Source organism: Neophocaena asiaeorientalis, unplaced genomic scaffold (genome assembly GCF_003031525.2).
Source record: "Neophocaena asiaeorientalis asiaeorientalis breed wild unplaced genomic scaffold, Neophocaena_asiaeorientalis_V1.1 scaffold154, whole genome shotgun sequence".
In the NCBI taxonomy this organism is placed as follows: Eukaryota; Metazoa; Chordata; class Mammalia; order Artiodactyla; family Phocoenidae; genus Neophocaena; species Neophocaena asiaeorientalis.
Window position 1 is genome coordinate 1,438,488 of NW_020172982.1, and position 22,980 is coordinate 1,461,467.

General features: G+C 39.2%; 1 protein-coding gene across 1 annotated transcript in view; it reads left to right on the top strand.

Moving 5' to 3' along the window:
* The window catches only part of KCNH8 (potassium voltage-gated channel subfamily H member 8), a 384,779-nt gene that overhangs the window by 315,660 nt on the left and 46,139 nt on the right, over positions 1-22,980 (top strand). Inside the window, exon 11 of the mRNA XM_024742050.1 lies at positions 733-947. Coding sequence (XP_024597818.1) covers positions 733-947 — 215 coding nt within the window. The remainder of the gene's footprint in view (positions 1-732; positions 948-22,980) is intronic.

A 22,980-nucleotide genomic window follows, 5' to 3' on the forward strand; every position in this document is an offset into this window, starting at 1 on the left:
TATTTTGCATTTCTATGTAGTAGATTTCATGGTCTGTAATGCCCAGTAGTTGCCTCTGCCTCTCAACTCTCCTCCTCCATGCCCTGCCTCCTGTCTTGTAGACGTATTCAGAGATAAATAGAACAACCCAAGTATATTAGATGGTGATGCTTATATTATTGTCCAGAGTGCTAGAATCAAAGTGATTAATATACCTCTTGATGGTCTAAACCTCAGAATCCTGGAGCATTTTTACAGTCAGAAAAACTGAGCCATTATTATTTCCCTTGAATGGTTAAAGCAACTGTGACGAAAAATGTCAACTGCTTTGTCTAAAGTCATTTACCAAATCCTGTGAGGGACCTGTCTGGAACCCATGTATGACCTACAATTGCTAACTCTCGGGCTCCTAGGCTTTATTCTCTAGACCAGTTTTCTCAACTGGGGACAATTTTGATTGCCAAGGCACATTTGGCAATGCCTGCAGATATTTTGGGTGTCATCTCTGGGGGGTGGATGATGTGAGATGCTACTAAACATTCTACCCTGTTAGGAATGGTCCCCCTGCCAGCAGAGAATGATCAGGCCCCAAATCTCAACACTGCTGAGGCTGAGAAACCCTGCCCCAGATAAAGGTTCCTCTTCTCTTTCAGTGTAATTTCAGAGAAATGAAGCCTGTAAATCAAACAAAGTTACCAGTCCCAAGCTTGCTTTTCATTAAAGCTACATGTCTCTTTTTTTCACTGTTTCAAGGGAAAGGGGATTTAATTGGAGCCAATCTATCAATTAAGGACCAAGTAATCAAGACCAACGCGGATGTGAAGGCGCTCACCTACTGTGATCTCCAGTGCATCATCCTCAAAGGACTCTTTGAAGTGCTGGACCTTTACCCAGAATATGCTCACAAATTTGTGGAAGACATTCAGCATGACCTCACATACAACCTTCGAGAAGGTCACGAGAGTGATGTAAGTCTCGCTTCTAATTAGTGCTGAGACCCAAACACATGGGGCCTGGAGACCATTTATAACAGGAAAGGCACATGTCCTGACCTCACTTCAAAAAGTCTCTGAGCAGATAAGGTAGGACTGTTCAGTTACTAATTGAGCAGTTAGATAATTAGCTACAAGTCAAACCTGGAGCTTGTTATCAACATTTTAGGGAAGTATTATTTACGGACGACTTCTCTTAATTCAGTTTCTTTCTTTTTTTTTATTTTCATGTGCTTATAGCCAGAATCAATTTCAGGGACATATAATATTCAGCTAGAGATGTGTGGCTTCTCCCAAACTGAAAGATTTCTGGATAGAGTATGTGGTACAGAGTTTGCTGTGTGTAATTATTCACTACTCCACTGGCTTGACGTACATTTTGCTTAAGAATATCTTTTTATTTGTTAACCGGTACTCAAAACACCCTATCTTAAAATGACTAAAAATGCATGGAAGGGTTCAAGCCAAAGATTGTCACGCTGAAAGCATAATGAACATTTTCGGAAATTATATATTTGCTGCATGTTTCAGTTTATACAAACAGCTTTCCTGTCAAAATATGTACCAAACTGCATCCCATGATTAAGCTGCTCATGAACATGACTTCATTAGATGTGTCAGAGAGACCAATGATTTAATAGGGATGATTGTTGAAAGGCAAACCAGAGCACGTACGCAGAGCATTCTCTATGAACAGAAGCCTTGATCTGCTGCCTTGATCTGCCCCAGATATCTGCTATACTCGATTTTTTCCCTCAGGGTTTAAGAAACGAAGCTCTTGTTTTGACTAACCCACTTGTGGGGACATTTTGTTCGTCATCAGTATTCTCCACTTGAAAGGCAAAGAATGAACCCAAATTGCGTATGACTTCATCTTGGTGGAGGATATCAAATGGCAGACAGTATGTAGATGGTATCCCTTTCTGACGTTCAAGATTACCACTCTTGAATGTGTGCTTCTCTCCATTGATGATGACAAGTGGCAGAGGAGGTATCGATATTTATTGCAAACTTACTTGTGCTAAGTACTCTGCCTGTGTAAAACATCTCATTTAGTGCTTAAAGCCACTGTTGAAGGTGAGTGTCAACTAGGTTTTACAGGACAGGAGGCAGATGCAGAATGGTGAAGTAACGTGTGTGAGGTCACACAAACTTGTAGGTGACAGGGACAGAGTATGGGCACAGGTGTCTGTCATTTTAAAATCCGTAAATTCGTAGTTATGTTGTCTCTTATTTATTTACTTATTTATTTTTGGCTGCGTTGGGTTTTCGTTGCTGCGCACAGGCTTTCTCTAGCTGTGCCGAGCGGGGGCAGCTCTTCGCTGCGGTGCACGGGCTTCTCATTGCGGTGGCTTCTCTTGTTGTGGAGCACGGGCTCTAGGCATGCCAGCTTCAGTGGTTGCAGCACGTGGGCTCAATAGTTGTGGCTCATGGGCTTAGTTGCTCCACGGCATGTGAGATCTTCCCGGACCAGGGCTCAAACCCGTGTCCCCTGCATTGGCAGGCGGGTTCTTAACCACTGCACCACCAGGGAAGTCCCCTGTTGTCTCTTCTTCTTGAAGACACTCTTCTTGTCTGCCTTTTCAATAAACCGAGGTCTACGACTATAGTTGCCTTTTGTGCTCTCCACAACAGCATAATGTGACAACTATTTTTGAAGACTGGAGGTGAGTTAGGGCATCGAAGCCACCAAAAAGGGAAAAAGAAATGAGGGAAGAAAGAGCCAACATTCCTCAGCATAGACAAATGGAAAATATGGGATCTCAACCCCTAGTTTCTTCTTATTTGGTTACTTTTAAGGATTCTTACCTTTAATCCATTTTTTATCTTCTTCTTCTCTTTGCTGAAACATTAATCATAGTGATTTTAAAACTCCAATGTCTGAATTGCCAATGAGACTATTTTCGTTATCTGTTATTTCTCTTGTGTGTGGTTTTTTTTGTTTGTTTGTTTTCTTTTAGGTTATTTGGCCCCCACCCCTTTTTTTAGCAGATATCATGATTTTGCTTCATTGTAGATGTTGTTTATGAAAAAGTGTTCACATTATTTTCCTCCAGATAGGGTTATAGTTTCTCTTGGCAGGCAGATAGAGTACCAGCAAATCACTTTCATCCTGCTCACAGTTCCTCTTCATCTTTGTTAGGCTGATCTGTTTCAGTTTTGCCCTTACTCTGGTGCTATAGCTCTCACTCCTAAGTAAGACATGATTTTTTTCAGGATCTCAGCTAAAATCCTTGGATGTTCACCAAGGCTCCTCCAATTTGGCAGGCCTTGAATTCCAGCCTGCATCTCCTGAGCATCACATGGTTATGGAAATCATCTGGTTTCTTGGAGCACCACCCTGTGTAGGCTCAAACGGGGAGCTGGCTGATGCCTCAAGGGCCCCATTGATGCAGTTCCCTCCTCTCTGGGGTTTATTCATCAAATCCCAGGTGGTTTGGTACACCTAAACGTCCTTGTTCAGGAAGACTGTTCCTTTCTCTTCCACCTCACACTGAAACAGCCGATTCTCTCAGGAAAACACCTGGATAGACATGGTCCTCACACTGATGGACTTCCCTTTTCCCAGACAACAGAGTCCTTCAAGTCTGACCTAAGTTGCTTGCTCTCCAGTGCTTTCAAACAGTTATTTTATATATTTTGTCCAGATTTATAATTATTTTTTAGTTCAATATAAGCTCTTTCATTGTGGCTGAAACCAAAAGTCTTGCTTCTTTACAGAGGACTCCTTCTAAGTTACATTTTAAGGGCTAATGGGAACTGGCGCTTACCTCTGAGACCCTTATCGTTTTATATTTTGTGTTTCCTCATTTTGTATCACTCAGAAGTTCTATTTGCATTATATCCAAGATCCTGGGATGCTATACCTTCTAAAGGTAAATTTGGACCACCCTGACCCATAATTTCATACCCCGGGGGAGAAGTCTTGTGCTGTTTCCGAGGATACTATGACTTTGGGGGGAGCTTATATTCTGACGATTACCTATGGTCATGGATTCCTGCTCTCTGCTCTGCAACTCTGGTGTAAGACCAGTGTGGAACCCAGCCCCCTCCTTAATTCCCACATACGTGCAAACAAAACTATCCAATCACACAGGGTTTCTGGTGGGTTGAAGCCTGTGTGAAAGGTTGGTCAATGAGTCCTAGAAGGAGGAACATTTGCATGATGGAAATGCAAACAGTATAAATGTGACTTCACTCCATATCCTTATTCTTAAAACTCCTGTGGCCTCCCTGCCCCATAGTTCAGCCCTTTATTCTTGCTCTCACCTCCTGTCCTCTCTTCATCCTCTCCCTTCATCCACAAACTCCCCATCGTTTCTGACACGTATTAGCTTAACTCTCTCTGTTCGATTGCCTTGTGTCTTTCTAATTTTGCCTTCTGGATATCACCTTCAATCCCAAGTAGCTTATAAACTATCAGGTGACAGAGAACGTTACCAGAACATATGGATAAAGAGGAGACTGATCATCAACCCATTTTGAAATAAAATAAAATAAAAACCCATTTGAAATAAAGACCAAAGAAGCATTTTAAGAAATAGTCAAAAGGTATGCATGTAACAGTAAGCTGTGACTCTAGAACTCTGATAAATTACCTAACTTTAGAATAGCAGCTCATCCAACTCCCACAGGAAAACTAATTAAAATGTGTAAAATATTTTCTAAGTTTGTGAAAAGGCTAGCTAGTACTGTTTCGATCTCATGCTAATTAGAAGTTTTATGCACTCAGTGTATTCTCTGTTTGCCCTTATTTATATCTCCTGGATGACTCCAATAATGACATAGATTAATTTAGCTATTTCTGTCTATGGAGATGCTAAGAAATTTGCTTCACAGCTTCTCATGGTAAACCCTATAAAATTGATTTTAGCACAGACCCATCTGTTGTTGGTTGTGAAATTTAGTTTGCCTTAACATAAGAATTTTGAATTTGAGATAAATAGTGATAGAAGAGTATCTAAAATATGTTTTCAAACATTAATAGTGCTAAAACACTGAAGATCAGATATTGCTATGGCTATGTGTAGATATGTTCTGGGTTTGCACATCGTGGACTCTGACTTGGTGGTGAGGTTGTGAAGCAGCAAATGGCAATGGTTGTTGGAAAAAGGTGATAAATTCTCCGGTTTTACCTTAACAGGGGTTACTCGATGAAACCTATTAACTTTTTTTAATCATTTTTTTTACTGAAGTATAGTTGATTTACAGTGTTTCAAGTATATAGCAAAGTGATTCAGTTATACATTTGTATATGTATTCTTTTTCAGATTATTTTCCATTACAGGTTATGTACAAAATATTGAGTATAGTTCTCTGTGCTCTACAGTAGGTCTTGTTTATCTATTTTGTATATAGTAGTGTGTATATGTTAATCCCAAACTCCTAAATTATCCCTCCTCCCTTTCCCCTTTGGTAACCATAGTTTGTTTTCTGTGTCTGTGAGTCTGTTTCTGTTTTGTAAATAAATTCATTTGTATCATTTTTTAGATTCCACATACAAGTGATTTCATATGATATTTGTCTTTATCTAATTTACTTCATTTAGTATGATAATCTCTAGGTTCATCCATGTTGCTGCAAATGGCATTATTTCGTTCTTTTTTATGGCTGAGTAATATTCCATTGTGTATATGTACCACATCTTCTTTATCCATTTCTCTGTTGATGGACATTTAGGTTGCTTCCATGTCTTGACTATTGTAAATAGTACTGCTATAAACATTGGGGTGCATGTAGTTTTTTGAGTTAGAGTTTTCATCCTTTCTGGATATATTCCCAGGAGTGGGATTGCTGGGTCATATGGTAGTTCTATTTTTAGTTTTTTAAGGAACCTCCATACTGTTCTTCACAGTGACTGCACCAATTTACATTCCCACCAACAGTGTAGGAGGGTTCCCTTTTCTCCACGCCCTCTCCAGCATTTATTATTTGTAGACTTTTTGATGATAGCCGTTCTGACCAGTGTGAGGTAAAACCTCTTTGTAGTTCTGATTTGCATTTCTCTAATAATTAGCAATGTTGCGTATCTTTTCATGTGCCTATTGGCCATCAGTATGTCTTTGGAGAAATGTCTATTTAGGTCTTCTGCCCAATTTTTGGTTGGAAACCTATTACAGTTTAAGTGTGTTGGTTACCTCATTTTTTCCCTTATTTTCCATTATTTTTATATAATCTGATCAGCATAAAAAATAAAGTCTCCTCCTTCACTCTCCTCACCCTTTAGTAAAGGGAGAGATATTTCCCTAGGTTCCTGAGTGTCAGTGGCCTCTGGGTGAAGGTCTTTGAAATGCCACCTCACTACAGCACAAGAGGTTACACCAAATTTCAGAGAAGGTTCCTGAACAGAGACAAGGGAGCCTGTGAGGAGCACCCACTTTTAGCAGCTTTCCTCCAGTTTTGATGTATTTGATGGTATGTGGGTGATTTATGGTGCTGACCCATAGCTGCTCAGAACCTCAAGCTTCATCACAGTACCCCAAACCCCTCATCAACACACACTCTCTCTACACACCAAGCACCATATTTCAATAGTGTAGTTACAAAACTACGCACTCCAGTCTTGACTCTCGAGTGAAACAAGCACATTTATAGACATAATTAATGGAAAACTTTCCAGAGTGGTCATATACATCAGATAACACCTATATATTAAACATAATTAAATGTAAAAGTTACATGCTAATGGGAGAGTCAACTTGCTCTCACCAGCCTGTGGGGTGTGTATGGGGTGGGAGGGTGGGCAGGTAGGTACTGAGACATATCTCCCTGACCATAACAAAAGAGAAGTGACATAATGGTTTTCCCTGTCTCTATTCTTTTCCTTTAAATTGAGTTATAATTAACAAACAATATTAGATTAGATTAAGACGTACAACATAGTGATTCAATATTTTTAGATCTTATAAAATGATCACCACAATAAATCCAGTTGCCATCTAGCACCATACAAAGTTGTTACAATATTATCGACTGTATTCCCTATGTGTATGTTACATCCCTGTGACTTATTTATTTTGTAGCCAGTTTTTTTTTCACTAGTCAGAATTTTTTACCTCTTAATCCCCTTCATCTATTTCATTCCACCCCCCAACCCTCTCCCCTCTGACAATCGCCAGTTTGTTTCTGTTTAATTCTGTTTTGTTTGTTCTTTTGTCTTTTAGATTCCACATATAAGTGAAATCATACAGTACATGATTTTCTCTGTCTGACTTATTTCTCTTAGCATATACTCTCCAGGTTCATCCACGCTGCTGCAAGTGCCAGGATTTTATTATTTTTATGGCTGAATAATATTCCGTTGTATAGTATACCACATCTTCTTTATCCATTCATATATCAATGGATACCTAGACTGTTTCCATGTCTTGGTTATAGTAAGTAGTGCTGCAGTGAACATGGGAGTGCATACATCTTTTCAAATTAGTGTTTTCATTTTCTTCAGATAACTACTCAGAATTGGAATTGTTGGATCATATGGTATTTCTATTTTAAGTTTTTTGAGGAACTTCCACACTGCTTTCTGTAGTGGCTACATTAATTTACATTTCCACCAACAGCACACGAGGGTTCCCTTTTCTCAACATCCTTGCCAGCACCTGTTATTTATTGTCCCTTTTGTGATAACCATACTTAAAGGTGTGAGGTGATAGCTCATTTACATTTCCCTGATGATTAGTGATATTGACCATCTTTTCATGTGCCTGTTGACCATCTGTATGTCTTCTTTGGAAAAATATCTATTTAGGTCTTCTGCCCATTTTTTAATTGGGTTATTTGGTTTTTTGATACTGAGTTGTATGAGTTCTTTATATATTTTGGTATCAACCACTGATTGGATATATCATTTACAAATACCTTCTCCCATTCAGTAGGTTGCCTTTTTGTTTTGTTGGTAGTTTCCTTCCCATGTAAAAGCTTCTTAGTATGATGTAGTCCCATTTGTTTATTTTTGCTTTTGTTTCCTCTACCTGAGGAGTCATATCCAAAAAAATATTGCTAAGACCAATGTCAAAGAAGTTCCTGCCTATGTTTTCTTCTAGGAGTTTTATGGTTTCAGGCCTTACATTTAAACCTTTAGTCCTTTTTGAGTTTATTTTTGTATATGGTGTGAGAAAGTGGTTCAATTTCATTCCTTTACAAGTAGCTGTCCAGTTTCCCCAACACCATTTATTAAAGAGACTTTTTCCGCATTGAATAATCTTGCCTCCTTTGTCATAGATTAATTGACCATATAGGTGTGGGTTTATCTCTCAGCTCTCTCTTCTATGCCATTGAGCTTTTCGTCTGTTTTTGTGCCAGTACCATACTCTCTGATTACTAGCTCTGTAGCATAGTTTCAAGTCTAGGATCCTGATACCTTCAGATTTGTTCTTCTTTCTCAAAATTACTTTGATTATTTGTGGTCTTTTGTGGTTCCAAAAAACTTGGGGGATTATTTGTTCTAGTTTTGTGAAAAATGCCATTGGTATTCTAATAGGGATTGCATTGAATGTGCAGATTGCTTTATGTCGTATGAATATTTTAACGATATTGATTCTTCCAATCCATAAGCATGGTGTAATTTTCCATTTGTTTGTGTCATCTTCAATTTCTTTCCTCAATGTCTTATAGTTTTCAGAATACAGGTCCTTTGCCTCCTTGGTTAAATGTATTCCTAAATATTTTGTTCTCTTGTTGAAATTATAAATGGGATTGTTTTCTTTATTTCTCTTTCTGATAGTTTGTTATTAATGTGTAGAAACACAATAGATTTCTGGATATTAATTTTGTATCCTGCAACTTTAATTCATTTATTAGTTCTAATAGTTTTTGGGGGGTTCTATATGCAGTATCATATATCTGTAAATATATACATACATACTATCATATCATCTGTAAATAGTGACAGTTTTACTTCTTCCTCTTTAATTTGGATGACTTTTTTCTTTTTCTTGCCTAATTGCTATAGCTAGGACTTCTGATACTATGTTGAATAAAAGAGGAGATTGGGCATTCTTGTCTTCTTCTTTATTTTAGAGGAAAAGGTTTCAGCTTTTCACCATTGAGTATGATGTTAGCTGTAGGTTTGTCATATATGGCCTTTATGATGTTGAGGTGCATTCCCTCTATATCTACTTTTTCTAGAGTTTTTATCATAAGTGCATGTAGAATTTTGTCAAATGTTTTTTTTTTTCTTTCTGTACCTTGAAGGAGTGGCCTTGTGGGATGTGGGAGCATCCCCTGTGTAGACTGCTTGCACCCATCCTTGCCTCTTTTCTTAAACCCTTACCTACCCTATTTCCTCAAATCTACAGGAAAAACCTTTTCAAAATATAAATTGGAACATGTCACTCTGTTGCTTAAAGTATTTCAATGGATCCTCATGAACTGTTAATAAAATCCAGACTTCTCACCATAACTTTCAAGATTCTCTGCATTCCAACTCCTGCCTGTCATTCAAACTTATCTGATACATCAGATATCAACTCATGTCTAGCATTGCATTCCAACAAAATGGCCTGCTATCCCTTCCTTACACATGCCAGGTTCCTGCCTGCCTCTCATGCCTCAGGGCCTTTGCATTGCTATTTTTTCTTTCTCCAGTGCTATTCCCCTGACCTTACCTGACTACCTTCCCTGGAGTTTGCCTCTCCCAGTTATCTTCTGTCACATCACCTTGTTTATCTTTTTCATAGCATTTAACAAGATCTCAGTTACTTTAATATGTATGTTTTCATGTTCATTGTCAGTTTCTCCTGCCAGAATGTCTATTTTATTCAGGCTTTTTCTTGTTCTATATATATCCTCAGTGCCTAAATCAGAGCATGGTGCAGAATCAACATTTAATATATATTTGATACTTGAATGAATAAATGTCAAAAATCTTACTTTGGGACCTGGAACCTATGTGAAATTTTGAGAAAATGAATTAAGTCCTAAAGAGAGCAGCCTATATAGCCAGTAAATGGAGTCTAAAGTGAAAAGTTATGGGACTTTAGAATTATATATCTTAGAAGTAACAAAAGCAAAGAGAGTGTCAATAGTAGGATTTGAAAGAACAAATTAAAAGAACAGCTAAATTGCAAAGCAACAATTTTTCAGTTCCCCTAAGTTCAGGACAGGAAGTTTTCAAAAGCCATAGGAGGAATTTAAGCTGAAAAATAGGGGAAAAAAACCTCTTGCTATGTAGGTAATATAATTTCTCCAAGTGGTTTGGTAGAGTAGGTGTTAAGATGAAAAAAAAAAAAAGATTTACCTTCAAATCTAAGGTAACACATATATTTCCTGTAGACATAGATTAACTGTTACACCACTAATACCCCCAGAAAGTAGAGAACTTTTAAACATCAAATAATTCTGAACTGTTATTCACCTCACTTTTATTGCCCAGGGCATGAGGCCACAAATTTTTTGGATGAAGCGAGCATGTGGAAAACTCCAGGGTCTAGTAGAGCAGCTTATCTATGGTTATAAAATACTTGATCAGAATGTAATACATAGGTTTGTTGCCCTAAGTGGTAAACTTAGGTAACTAGGTATAAGGTCTATAGTATATATGATGGTCAAGCATGTCTCATATTTCTTAATCAGCATTAGCCTCAGTGGAATCTGAATATGAATTTATATTTCTATTTGGGTATGGACCATAAGTCTTTAATATGCAAAGGTGAATCTTTACCTCCAGTTTTATGTTTTCAGAAGGCAGCCCTATCTCAAATGCAAACGTCATTGGAAAAAGCATCTAATTCCCAGGCCCTATCTGAGTTATGTTCACTTGAACCTCTTGGCACTAGACAATTTCTTCTATAATTAAGCTGTACTGTATCCATGAGGTTCGACTCCTTGCTTCTTCCCTTAGATAAAAACAAACCTGAATGGGTCTTTCAAGTGAAGTCTGTGATTTTCCAATATCTCTTGCTTCCTGTGTGACTATATTACAATTTTTTTCAAGATTATAGTGAAAAGAGAGTGATTTCCAAAGGAGGGACTTGGTTTAAATTTAGTCCCCATTTCAGTCTCAAATAAGATTGGGCTGCCTGGAAGCAATTTTCTTGAAAATGATTTACTGAATAGTAATAATTTTAAAAATCATATCTGACAGCCCAGATACTTAGCTCTTCAAGAGTAGCCTGTGTGTAGGTGTGCATCTGCTAGCACAGTCTTGTGTAATAAGAGAACATAATTAATTCTGCACCTTTCTGAGATAATTGTTCTTAGAAAATTGCATATTGAAGGACTCACATGGCATTTTACCATGTCAGCTTTCCCTGCCATCCCAGGCTCAACAAGTGTTTTGCTGGTTGTGTATTTTAAAATACTCTCCCTTAGGGAGCAAACCGCCTTCCTTGAAGTATCTTGTGGTGAACGGTTTTACCTACCCTACACTTTTATGGTGCTTAAGACAGTGTCAGGTATGCTGGGAAAAGCTCAGTAAGTAATGTCCTGGAAACTTTACCTGCATCCAGTGTATATTTTATGTTCTGAAACACTCATACAGGTGTTTTCCAGTGGATTCAGAAGTTGTGGCAAACATAATACCTTGAAGGAAGAGATCGTGTTTCAGTGTTCTCAGAGCCTAGTATTGTGTTCATGCTTGTGGCACTGAGTAAATGAAGATTGCTGTTGAATTTCTTGCATATGTTGACCCGTCCTACTTGCTCTGGCTGCAGCAAAGTGACCCTCATTTTCCTCTTCTCTTCTTAGTGATTGCTGTGCTTACTGCTTCATTCCCTCTACTATATCAGTCTTGTCCCCACCTTTTGCCCCTTAAGAAAGATCTTAGGGAGGACTGGACTACGTTTACACTCCCCTCTACCCCTGAAGTTTTGTTTCTCCTGCTTGGGCCCCAGCCCCAGAGAGACGAAGGCTTTATAACTTCCAAACACTATAAAGCAAAAGAAAGAGGTTACCCTCACCCCTTCTCAAACGACAGACTGATTCTTTTTAAAATTTTTATTTTAGGACAGTTAGTGTGGGGCATTGGCAAAAGGGCCAGCCTGAGAAGCCTGGTAAACTTGGGGGCAATTTAGAAGGAGGATATCTACTGTAGGCAACAGAAATCCAACTCAGTTGTATACTCCCGTGTAACTTACCACCAGAAACGAGAAACAGAACAGGTTCATTCCCCCAGAAAGTTCCATCGTGCCTGTTCCCAGTCAATCTTCCAACCCCCACTATCTGATTTCTATCGACATAGATTCGTTTTGCCAGTATTTCGGTGTCATAAAAATGGAATCATTCAATATGTACCCTTTTGAAGCTGGCTTCTTTTGCTTAACCTAATGTTTTTGAGATATATCCATGTTGTTGAGTATATCAAAAGTTCTTTTTTATTGCTAAATATTCCATTATATTGATATATGATTTTCAAATCCATTCTCCTGTTGATGGATTCTGTATTGTTTCCAGTTTGGTATTCTTATGAATAAGGTTGCTTTAAACATTCTTATCTATGAACTTTTGTGGACATATACTTTCATTTTTCTTGAGTAAATACCTAGGAATGAAACTGCTGGATCCTAGAGAAGTAATTCATCAAGCTGTTCACTTAAGATGTGTGCATTTATTGTACGTTAATTATATCTTCAGAAACTATTGCAAATCAAAACAGAAGTGCAGTTTTAAAAACAAATTAAATTATTATTGGTTTAACTCACCTATTTAAGACACTAAATGAACAACAATTTGTATTTTTCATTTCAATAAAACTTATGAATCAGTGGCAAAAACAATAAATAAATAAAGTGATCTGAAAACTGAAACCAGAATGAAAATCAACCTAAACTCTAAAATGCAAACAAGGCAGCAGGACCACAGAAGCCAAGTGCTGTGGACTGAATGTTTGTGTCCCCCCCAAAGTTCATATGTTGAAACCTAACCTGGAATGTGATGGTATTAAGAGGTGGGGACTCTTGGGGGTGATTAAGTAATAAGGATGGAGCCCCCATGAATGGGATTTATGCCCTTATGAAATAGACCCTGAGAACTCCCTCAGTCCCCTGCCATGTGAGGACATGGTGAGAGGACACCCATGTATAAACCAGGAAGTGGGTCCTTGCCAGATACAGAATGTTCCAGTGCCTTGATCTTGGACTTCCCAGACTCCAGAACTGTGAGAAATAAATTTCTGTTGCTTTTGACTGAAAGAAAGAAAGAAAGAAAGAAGGAAATCCAACTCAAATAGAGAACTAAAAGCAGAGATTTATTATAAGGATTCCAAGTATCTTACATGATTAAATAAAATACACACACACACACACACACACACACATATAACACACACAGACCCACATGCACACCTGGATCTCAGGAATTCTTATAATCAGGCTCTCAAGCTTCGTTTCTTATTCTATTTTCTCTCCATTTCTTCCTTTTCTTTTTCTCTCCATTCTTATTTAGTAGACTTGCCATCTTTCTTTCCTCATCCAAATAGCAGGAAATGGTGACAGATAGCAGCTTCTCAATTCCAGGGGGCAACAGATTAAGCTTAACTCTCTTAGTTGATTTTAGATTCCTATGGAATGACTGAGTGGGTTCAGCTTAAGTGCCCGCTCAGATTTTATCATTTTGTGTGTGTATGTGTGTGCGTGTGTGTGTGTGTGTGTGTGTGTGTGTGTGTGTGTGTGGTGAGGGGAGAGGGTCAAGGATGAGGAGAGATCACACTATGGTAGAAACCACAGTGGTTTCCATGACAACCTAGTGGGCTGAAGAGTTAAGAGACAAGATCCAGAAAAGGGGCGGGGGGTACTCAGAAGTAGTTGGACAAATGAAGCAAAGCTAGTGATTGTGTGTGAATTGTGGGTCATCACGTCACTGTAAGTTGTACAGTCATAACTCAGCAACATTTTCTTAGAAACCAAATTCCATTTAAGTATATATTAAAGATAAAATCAAGAACACACAAAGATTTAAACATCTCTAAATGGTCTCATGTTTCATCTCCTCTGTATTCTCTTCTGTGTAGCCTTCTGTCAATCAAATAGCATGAAGCATACCCTGCAAAGAGCTCAGCCACATTTCCATGAAATCTGGGGATTTCAGCTTGTGTTTGCAAGTTGAACCGTGAACAGTTTGATTTTTAAGCTCCTTGGAGGGAGATGGGGGTTAGCTGGGTTGGGAAAGTCAGAGGATGAAAAGGCCACCTGCCATCCCATCAAGACAAAAAATGTCTTTCATTCTCTACCTCCCTGGTTACTGCTATCCTGCAGGGAACAGCAGATATTCAGCCTGAAATAAAAGGTATCAAATCTACATATGTACACACATGCACACCTCAACTTGTGTGCATTCCTTGAGAATGAAAAACTACCTAGGCTACATCCACCAGGAATTGTCAACACAGCCACACCTGGAGGGACCCAGGTCTCCATTCCACACTGCGTTCTCCATGGCTGTTTAAGTCTTAGGGGTCCAGAGCTCGCCCTCTTCAAGGTCTGTAGGTTGGGATAACAGCCCTGCCCTCCTGACAAAGGCTCTGTGAAATAAAGACGATGTTGATGCTGCTGATGCTATCACGGCTCCTAGGAACCAAACTGTATGCGAAGCACTTTACAGACATTAACATTTTTATTCCCACAACAATCGTGGAGATAGCTTGTTACATTCATGTACTAGACAAGAAGACTAGTTAAGGATAAGATAGGTAAAAACCTGATCCAGCATCCCCCAGCAGGTAAGCAAGGGAAGTCAGGAACTACAATTTCAGTCCCAAACCACCTGACTCCAAAACGCAGCTGAAACTTAGTGTAAGTTTATCCATCAAAACAAAGTTAGAGGGCTTCCCTGGTGGCGCAGTGGTTGAGAGTCCGCCTGCCGATGCAGGGGACACGGGTTCATGCCCCGGTCCGGGAAAATCCCATATGCCGCGGAGTGGCTGGGCCCGTGAGCCATAGCCGCTGAGCCTGCACGTCTGGAGCCCGTGCTCCACAACGGGAGAGGCCACAACAGTGAGAGGCCCGCGTACCGCAAGGTAGAAATTCTCGCTCTGTCCCTCAATCCTCTGAGCACTAAATGCCAGCTCTATCGTAGGCTAACGGAGCATTCACAGGAAATACGTTTCCATGGGAAAATGAGCTTCACATGCCAAATGTATAAGTAAAACATGAACCACAGAACTTTTTGATAATTCATCAGGCAGTAACACTTTGATTTGTGCCCTTTTTTCTGTAGGTTATACTTTAATGAGAAACTTTTTGAAAAATGAATCATAAGAATTCAACCAAGTTGTAAGTGGAGAACTCAGTTGTATACTGTAACTTCCTTGAGAGCAGGAACTACATTTTATTCATCTTTGTAATCCTTTTCCTCTCGAAATTGCCTGCATGAAGTACATGCTTGATTAATACTTATTGGAATTTAATTCATTCCTTCGTATAAATACATGTTTCCATATCCATGAAATAATAGAATGTTAGAACTGGAAGGGACCTAGTGTACCATCTGATAAAACTCAGTTTTTCTTTTGATGACAAGTGGCTTAAAGAGAGGGGGAGAAAGAAATTTACTCACATAACTAAAATTCCCATCTTATAAACCTAAATGAGTTAGAATATTCCCTCTGTACAAAGAGGACTTTCATTTTTGGATAAAATCTCCCATCAACCAAATGAAAACATGTGTTTCAAATAAGATTCCATCAAAAGATCAAAATATATCTCATCAGGTTTTAATTTCTCTTGTCAACGGAATATTTAGCAGCACATCTACTGACAGGGAAAAGATACTAATGTTTACTACGTATGTATTATGAGCAAGGCAATTTGTTTACAATACCTTATTTTATTTAATTTGCCATCTTTGCATTGCCCCTGAGAGTTTGGATTTTGATTTCTGCTTTGGAGATGAAGGAACTGGGCATCCAAGTAGCATGCTGCCTGAGATTACAAAATCAATGAAAGAATCAAACAGTATAGGAGCTTCCCTGGTGGCGCAGTGGTTAAGAGTCCGCCTGCCAATGCAGGGGACACGGGTTCGTGCCCCGGTCCGGGAAGATCCCACATGCCGCGGAGCGGCTGGGCCCGTGAGCCATGGCCGCTGAGCCTGCGCGTCCGGAGCCTGTGCTCCGCAATGGGAGAGGCCACAACAGTAAGAGGGCTGAGTGCCGCAAAAAAAAAAAAAAAAAAGAATCAAACAGTATAAAATCAAGTTAAACTCTGGTATTCTGAATCCCAGCCTAGGACATTTGTCCACTAAAGCACTGTGTCACAAATCAGCACATAATTCTCCTAAAACGGGATGTTCTCCTTCAGGCATTTTGACTTACAGCAGAAGCTATACTGAGTTTCCAGAAAAACATTCATTTTAATCTTCTTAACCCTAATGCTATTACTTGTCATGTCTTATCAAAAACCCATTGTGCCTCAGTATTTTAAGAAAGATTTCTCATTAACAAGAAGACAAGTAAGACAGCAGAACAACTATAGTCCGGCCATTCGATTTCTGCTCTCCCCTAATGTTTGTGCTTTTGTTTGCTCATAAATCCATCCATTTATTAAATAACCTGCATTCATGGACTAGCTCTGGGAGAATTTCTTCCCATTCAAGTATGCTTTTCAGTCTGCTATGCATATCATTCTGCTTTATTCTTCCCCTGCTCCATGTTCAAGGGTAAACTTGTAAAATCTCTACTCCATCATGATTTCAAATGTACAAAATAACATTTCAATTTCTTTCCAGACTCAGTTTCATCCTTGAAAGAAGTTGGAAGCCTTCTTATTAGTTGAATTTTTAAAAATCTTTGGTGTGTGAATATATCACATTTGCCAGCAAATAACACATACTCAGCACTTCCTGAAAGTACACACATACTTGCACACGTTCATATAATTATGCAGAGGGATTGAGAGTGTAAGTGAAAGAAGCAATATTTTAAATTTAGAGTTTTGTTCCCAATTCTCAATCAGCCTACAAATACTTTTCCTGTGGACAGGTTAGGACTTTTTAAAAACGTAACTTTACTCTGGGCTTTTTTTTTTGTTGTTGTTGTTCAAGAATTTGATCTCCTGGAACTTGTTAGAATAACCTTGAATATTTTACTGCAGTAACTATTTCACCGTTTGGGCTATGCCAGTCTGATCATGTTTCACAGCTCATCCTTGGGGCTGTGCGACATTTCTTCACACTAGCCCCACGGATACATCCCTGTAATCCCAAACCCAGATTCAACTGTTACAGTACAGAGTCAGTGGGTGGTCTGATTAAAGCTGTTGTAAATGAACTAAGTCAGTGGAAATTAACTTAAAATTAAAATCAAATTACAAAATCCCATGGTAAACATCTTTACAGTACTTTTCTTGTGAAGTTCCCCAACAGGACGGAGACCGCAGAGAGGAAAGCATATGGCGGACACAGTCTGCTTACACATCAGGCAGAGCTGGAGGCCTCCGGTCTCCTCAGATTCAAGGCATCCATAAACACACCGTTTAAACCCAGCAATCAACAATGCCAGAAGAGCAGCAGCTTTGACTAGAGTTAACAGTAGCCAAATAGTTAGAAATATGAAGTAAACAAGGTGCCAAGTTACGGGGAAGATGGAAGTGCCTTGAAATTATGAACTGGAAGGCCAGCATGCAGTAATAATAACTCGATGTGGGTGGAGGGACACAGGGAGATGCATTTCTGTCAAATGAATTGGGACTTAAAGGATTTGGTTTCCATGTCACTGAGGAAAATGATGCAGGAAAATTCTGAGATGAACATCTGCAAGTTGCTAGGCTTTTGTGATGTGGTAATCCCACTTATATTTTCCACCCTGAAGATTAAGCAGAGCACATGGTGACCGATCTGTGTCACCGCATTTTGCCAGCATTCATAAATAGTCCCAAGTCTGACTAGTGCTAACAAAGTGTATTTATATTCTAGGTTATACAGTTTACATTTTTCCTTTGAGGCTATTAGTCACCCTTTTATCTTGATGGTACAGAGTGTTAGCATCATATATAAGAAAATACCAGAATTACCAAAACAGGCTTCTGTCAAAAAGAGTGGTGAATGGTAGGTAATAGACTCAGGACACATACAAGTTGAGTGGCTTGGAGTAAAGTTGCTTTCCTTCAGTGCTTTCCTCCAGTCCCTCATCTCTGGCCTGGGTGATCTCGAAGAAACTGTATCAGTTGGGTCAGGCTAAATGCTGTAACAAACATCCCCAAGTCTCCGTGATCTGATACAGTACATAGAATAAGACCTACAGGGCATGTGTCATTCACATCACAATGTACAGGTGGTGGGCAGGTGGTGGCTTTTCCCAGGGCAACTCAGAGATCCAGGTTTCCTCTATTTGGTGGCACCATTATCCTTGAGGTCTCAGCATCCTCTGGAACTCAGAGTCCTCCACTGGAGACTTTGTACCTCAACAGCCAACCAGCTGAGAGAGAGAGGATGCAGAGGCTTTGTTTGCACCACTCAGGGGCCGGACCTAGATCTCTGCTCACATGCCACTGGCACAGCCAGTCATATGGGTCTACCTAAGTGCAAGCAGTCTGGGAAACCTCATCAAGCTGTGTGCCTACAAGGTTGCAACTAGTGAACAACCAAGGCGTCCAAGCCACAGGCCCTTCTAGCGTTATTTTTCCATTATTTTTTAATTCCAGTTTAAGAAAGCTTTCAAACACTGAGAAAGGTATGTAACCAAACTAAACTGTGCTTTTGCGCTGTGTGTGTTTTATTTTACTACAGTGTTTTTATTTTGCCTTTAAATCAGAATTTGTTCTTCAGAAAAGACAGAATTGGCACACGTGACATCGCTTAGTAGTTTGAGGAAAATATGAGGAGTGGAAAATGAAGGCAGCTTGCTGGATATATGAGTGTGCCATCATTTTAAGGAAGCCTGGCATGTAAGACTATGAATCTACCAAATTCATCGATAAATCAGAGGGTATTCATAACTGTTGACTGAAAAACAAATGCACAACGTGAAAGTTGTGAGTTAAGTTTTATTGGGGGCAAAATGAGGCCTATAGCCCAGGAGACAGCATTTCAGATAGCTCTGAGAAACTGCTCCAGAGAGGTAGGGGGGAAGGTCAGTATAGATGTGATTCTGGTGAAGGGGGAGTACATGCAATCAAGCACGTATTTTTTGCAGAAAGTTTCTCTTAGTCTCATGAAGGTTACTGCTACTCACGAGGAGTGGACATCACCATGAAGGATTTTAGTGCTTTTCTAGGTACGAGGAGATGCAAGAATTGGGCTCATAAAATTGTCTTCCGAAAATATCTAACTATCTGGAAGACCTGCTCTGCCAGTTTTTCCCAGAGCACCGAGTGCCTCCTTCCCAATCTCCACCCTGGTCTCCTTTCAGGGGGTGTTGAAGGTCAGCAGCTGCAGTGGCTCATGATTTGATCCTTGTAGCGGTAGATGGCAAGTGCCAATTTATAGGTGACATACCTTAAAATATTTCTTCGGTTCTTCTAAATAAGTTACCACAAGGTCACTTTAATGGGACGTCCCCAAGTAAAAGTCCATGTTCATTTAGAAATTCTGAGTGAATTAACAGAAAGGGAAGAGTGAGAGGAGGAACAGAGTCTCAACAACAATAATTTAGGGCCACTGCCGAGCAGAAGTTACACCTCCTGAAGATCTAATGGAAATTTATGGGGAAAATAGGACTCCCTCTGTGAGACTCCAAATGACCTTATTTTGGAAGCATGTTTATTCCCTAAAGGTGGTGTGCCTTCACAGTCCAACTAAGGCCAGAATTGTTCCTTCAAAGAACCAACATGTCCAATTTCTTGCAACCCCCAAAGAAACAACCTGACAAGCACAGTTTGACGTGGGAGATGGGAAACCTGAAGGGGCAGAATTGGCTTGCACAAATTTGTGTAAATAGCTATGAAAGCCTCATCCTTCCCGTAGACTCACTTGTGAATATTCTGCAATCATAGAAATAATTGTCTTAAAACTTGGGGGAGGGAATTCCCTGGTGGTCCAGTGGTTAGGACTCCGTGCTTTCACTCCCGTGGGCCTGGGTTCAACCCCTGGTCGGGGAACTAAGATCCTGCAAGCCACACAGCCAGAAAAAAAAAAGAAAAAGAAAAACTTAGGGGAAAAAGTTTGTTCTGAAGAGTATTCTATGTATACGTTTTCTGTGTGTAACAAAAAGAATGATGTCTTTGTACGAATCTATAAGTAACAGATAGTTCTGTGAATTCAGAAAGACCCCACTATAAGAAGTTCTGCCCATTCTAAATGGATCTGCCTTACTCACTGTTCACATTTTTATGAAGAGGAGTTCCTCAATGGATATCACTGTGCTTTTCCCCCAAATTTGAAATGGCCACTTTGTGACTAGGTTGCCATGTGATAACTCTTAAAGCTGGTCCACATAATATAATTTCAAGAAAGAGCTCCTTGCCTCCCCTTTCCCCATGAAACTCTCCCCTAAATTCCTCACTGTTTATATTTTTATAGAACTTTTAAAAAGATTTATTTATTTGGCTGCATCGGGTCTTAGTTGTGGCACGTGAGATCATCATTGCCACATGCAGGATCTTGGTTGCGGCATGCATGTGGGATCTAGTTCCCTGACCAGGGATAGAATCCAGGCCCCCTGCATTGGGAGTGTGGAGTCTTAACCGCTGTGCCATCAGGGAAGTCCCCTCACTGATTATCTTTAAAGCTTGAGGAAAAATCTATCCTCTGATGAAAGCTCAGTCTCAAAATATAAGTTTTCACAAGAAAAGAAATAGAAAAATACCCACTACTGTATAACTGGAGAGTCATTTCCCCCCCCAGGAAGCATGTTCTGGGTGAGAATTTTATTAGAAAAGAGACCCAGAGAAAGGAACAACATATTTAAACAACATGGTCAGGCATTTTTTTATCAATGACAATTTTTGATCTGGGAACTTCCTAGAGCACCACTGGGGGATCAAAATGGCAAACCAGACGCATCTCTTCCTAAATTTCAGTGGCTTGGAAGTCCATTGTGAATTCTCACGAAGACTTGTTTTTAGTCTATATGTAATTAGTCAATATACCTTCCTTACTTTGCTCCACACATCACCTTTTTACAACAAAACCCTAACTTTATTTTTTTAATTAATTTTTATTGGAGGATAGTTGATTTACAATGTTGTGTTAGTTTCTGCTGCACAGCAAAGTGAATCAGTTATACATATACATATCTCCACTCTTTTTCAGATTCTTTTCCTGTATAGGTCATTACAGGGTATTGAGTAGAGTTCCCTGTGCTATACAGTAGGTCCTTATTAGTTATCTATTTTATATATAGTAGTGTATATGTGTCAATCCCAATCTCCCAATTTATCCCTCCACCACCTTTCCCCTTTGGTAACCATAAGTTTGTTTTCCACACCTATGACTCTTATTTCTGTTTTGTAAATAAATTCATTTTTACCATTTTTTTTAGATTCCCCATATAAGCGATATCATACAATGTTTGTCTTTCTCTGTCTAACTTGCTTCACTCAGTATGACAGTCTCTAGGTCCATCCATGTCGCTGCAAATGGCATTATTTCATTCTTTTTTATGGCTGAGTAATATTCCATTGTGTATATATACCACATCTTCTTTATCTATTCATCCGTCAATGGACATTTAGGTTGCTTCCATGTCCTGGCTATTGTAAATAGTGCTGCAAGGAACACTGGGGTGCATGTATTTTTTCGAATCATTATTTTCTCTGGATATATGCCCAGGAGTGGTATTCCTGGATCATATGATAGCTCTAGTTTTAGTTTTTTAAGGAACATCCAAACTCTTCTCCATAGTGACTGCACCAATTTACATTCCCACCAAGAGTGCAGGAGGAAAACCCTAACTTTAGAATCTTAGCCTCACATCTACTAACTGTGAGACTTTCTTCCTCACCTAGAAATTGTTGAGTGTTTGCTAAAGGTGTGAATGCTGTGATGAACAATATACGTCTTGCTGAAGTTTCCAAGATTTCTTTCATTAAAAAATGAATGCCAAAAAAATGTATGCATTTGGTCGTGTAGAAGCTGCCTATGGCCTCACTATCATGGTCCTCTGTAGACCTCTTCTTATTTTCTGAAGCTGAGTGAGCTTGCCCAAGGCACTATGGTTCAAGTACACAAAGTAGTTCATTTCAGTTTGCTGGTTCAAACACTGTCTTCTACAGACAGGGCTGTTCAACTTTTCTGTTACAGTATATAGTTGACAATGGTCTTCTTAGGCAGCAAATCAAGCATTTCGCATTAAGTTTAGAAGTGCCATCGGGAATTGTGATGCAAAACCTTCTCGCTCCAAATTCAGCATCTTTGTTCACCAACCTGGTTTGGAACCAGATTACTTAGCGTGTATCCAGAAAATCTTATGAAACCAGCTATTGTGTTTCCTTACAATTACATAGTAGTGGGTTTTACAGGCGAACCAGGAGCCATTGTACCCTAATCAGAAGCTGGTCATTGGGGGGCCTCCACATAATGAGTTTAAACTGTGTAAATTCTTCTAGCACTGATTACCCTGCTGAACTCCCAAATCACTGATTTGGTGCATAGCTCCTTAAGCCTGAAATCTTTAAAAGTGTGTGTCATTGCTGAGAGATTTCTAGTTAGTTTCCTTCACACAATAGTGTGTATTTCCTTCCCTTTTCTTCCTAGGATAATATGAACTACGTATTCGTAAATAACTCTCTCCCTCAAAATCATCCCATGTTTCCAAGTTTTTACACAAATATTAAGGGACTCCTTTGGGTTTTCTTTTAATTCCAAAGTCTTGTAATTCATACATTTGAATTCAAAGAAAGGAAGTTAAAATTGTGTTTAGAAGGGCTGTCATCCCATGCCGCAAAAACATACATACTTTTCTTTGCACAGTAGTGGGTGGAATACTTTATAAAAAGTAATAGCTTGACATTCTATTCGTTTCTCTCTCAACCCAATTATCTGCTTCACTTGAGTAAAATGATGCATTTTCAAATTTTCCACAGGTATGAATATAGTCAATAAGACATTGACAATATATACAATTTGGGGGAAACTTGTGTTTAAGAAGTTTAATGGCCTCCTTGTTAAGAAGTGCTTTATAAGTGTGTATATTATATATATA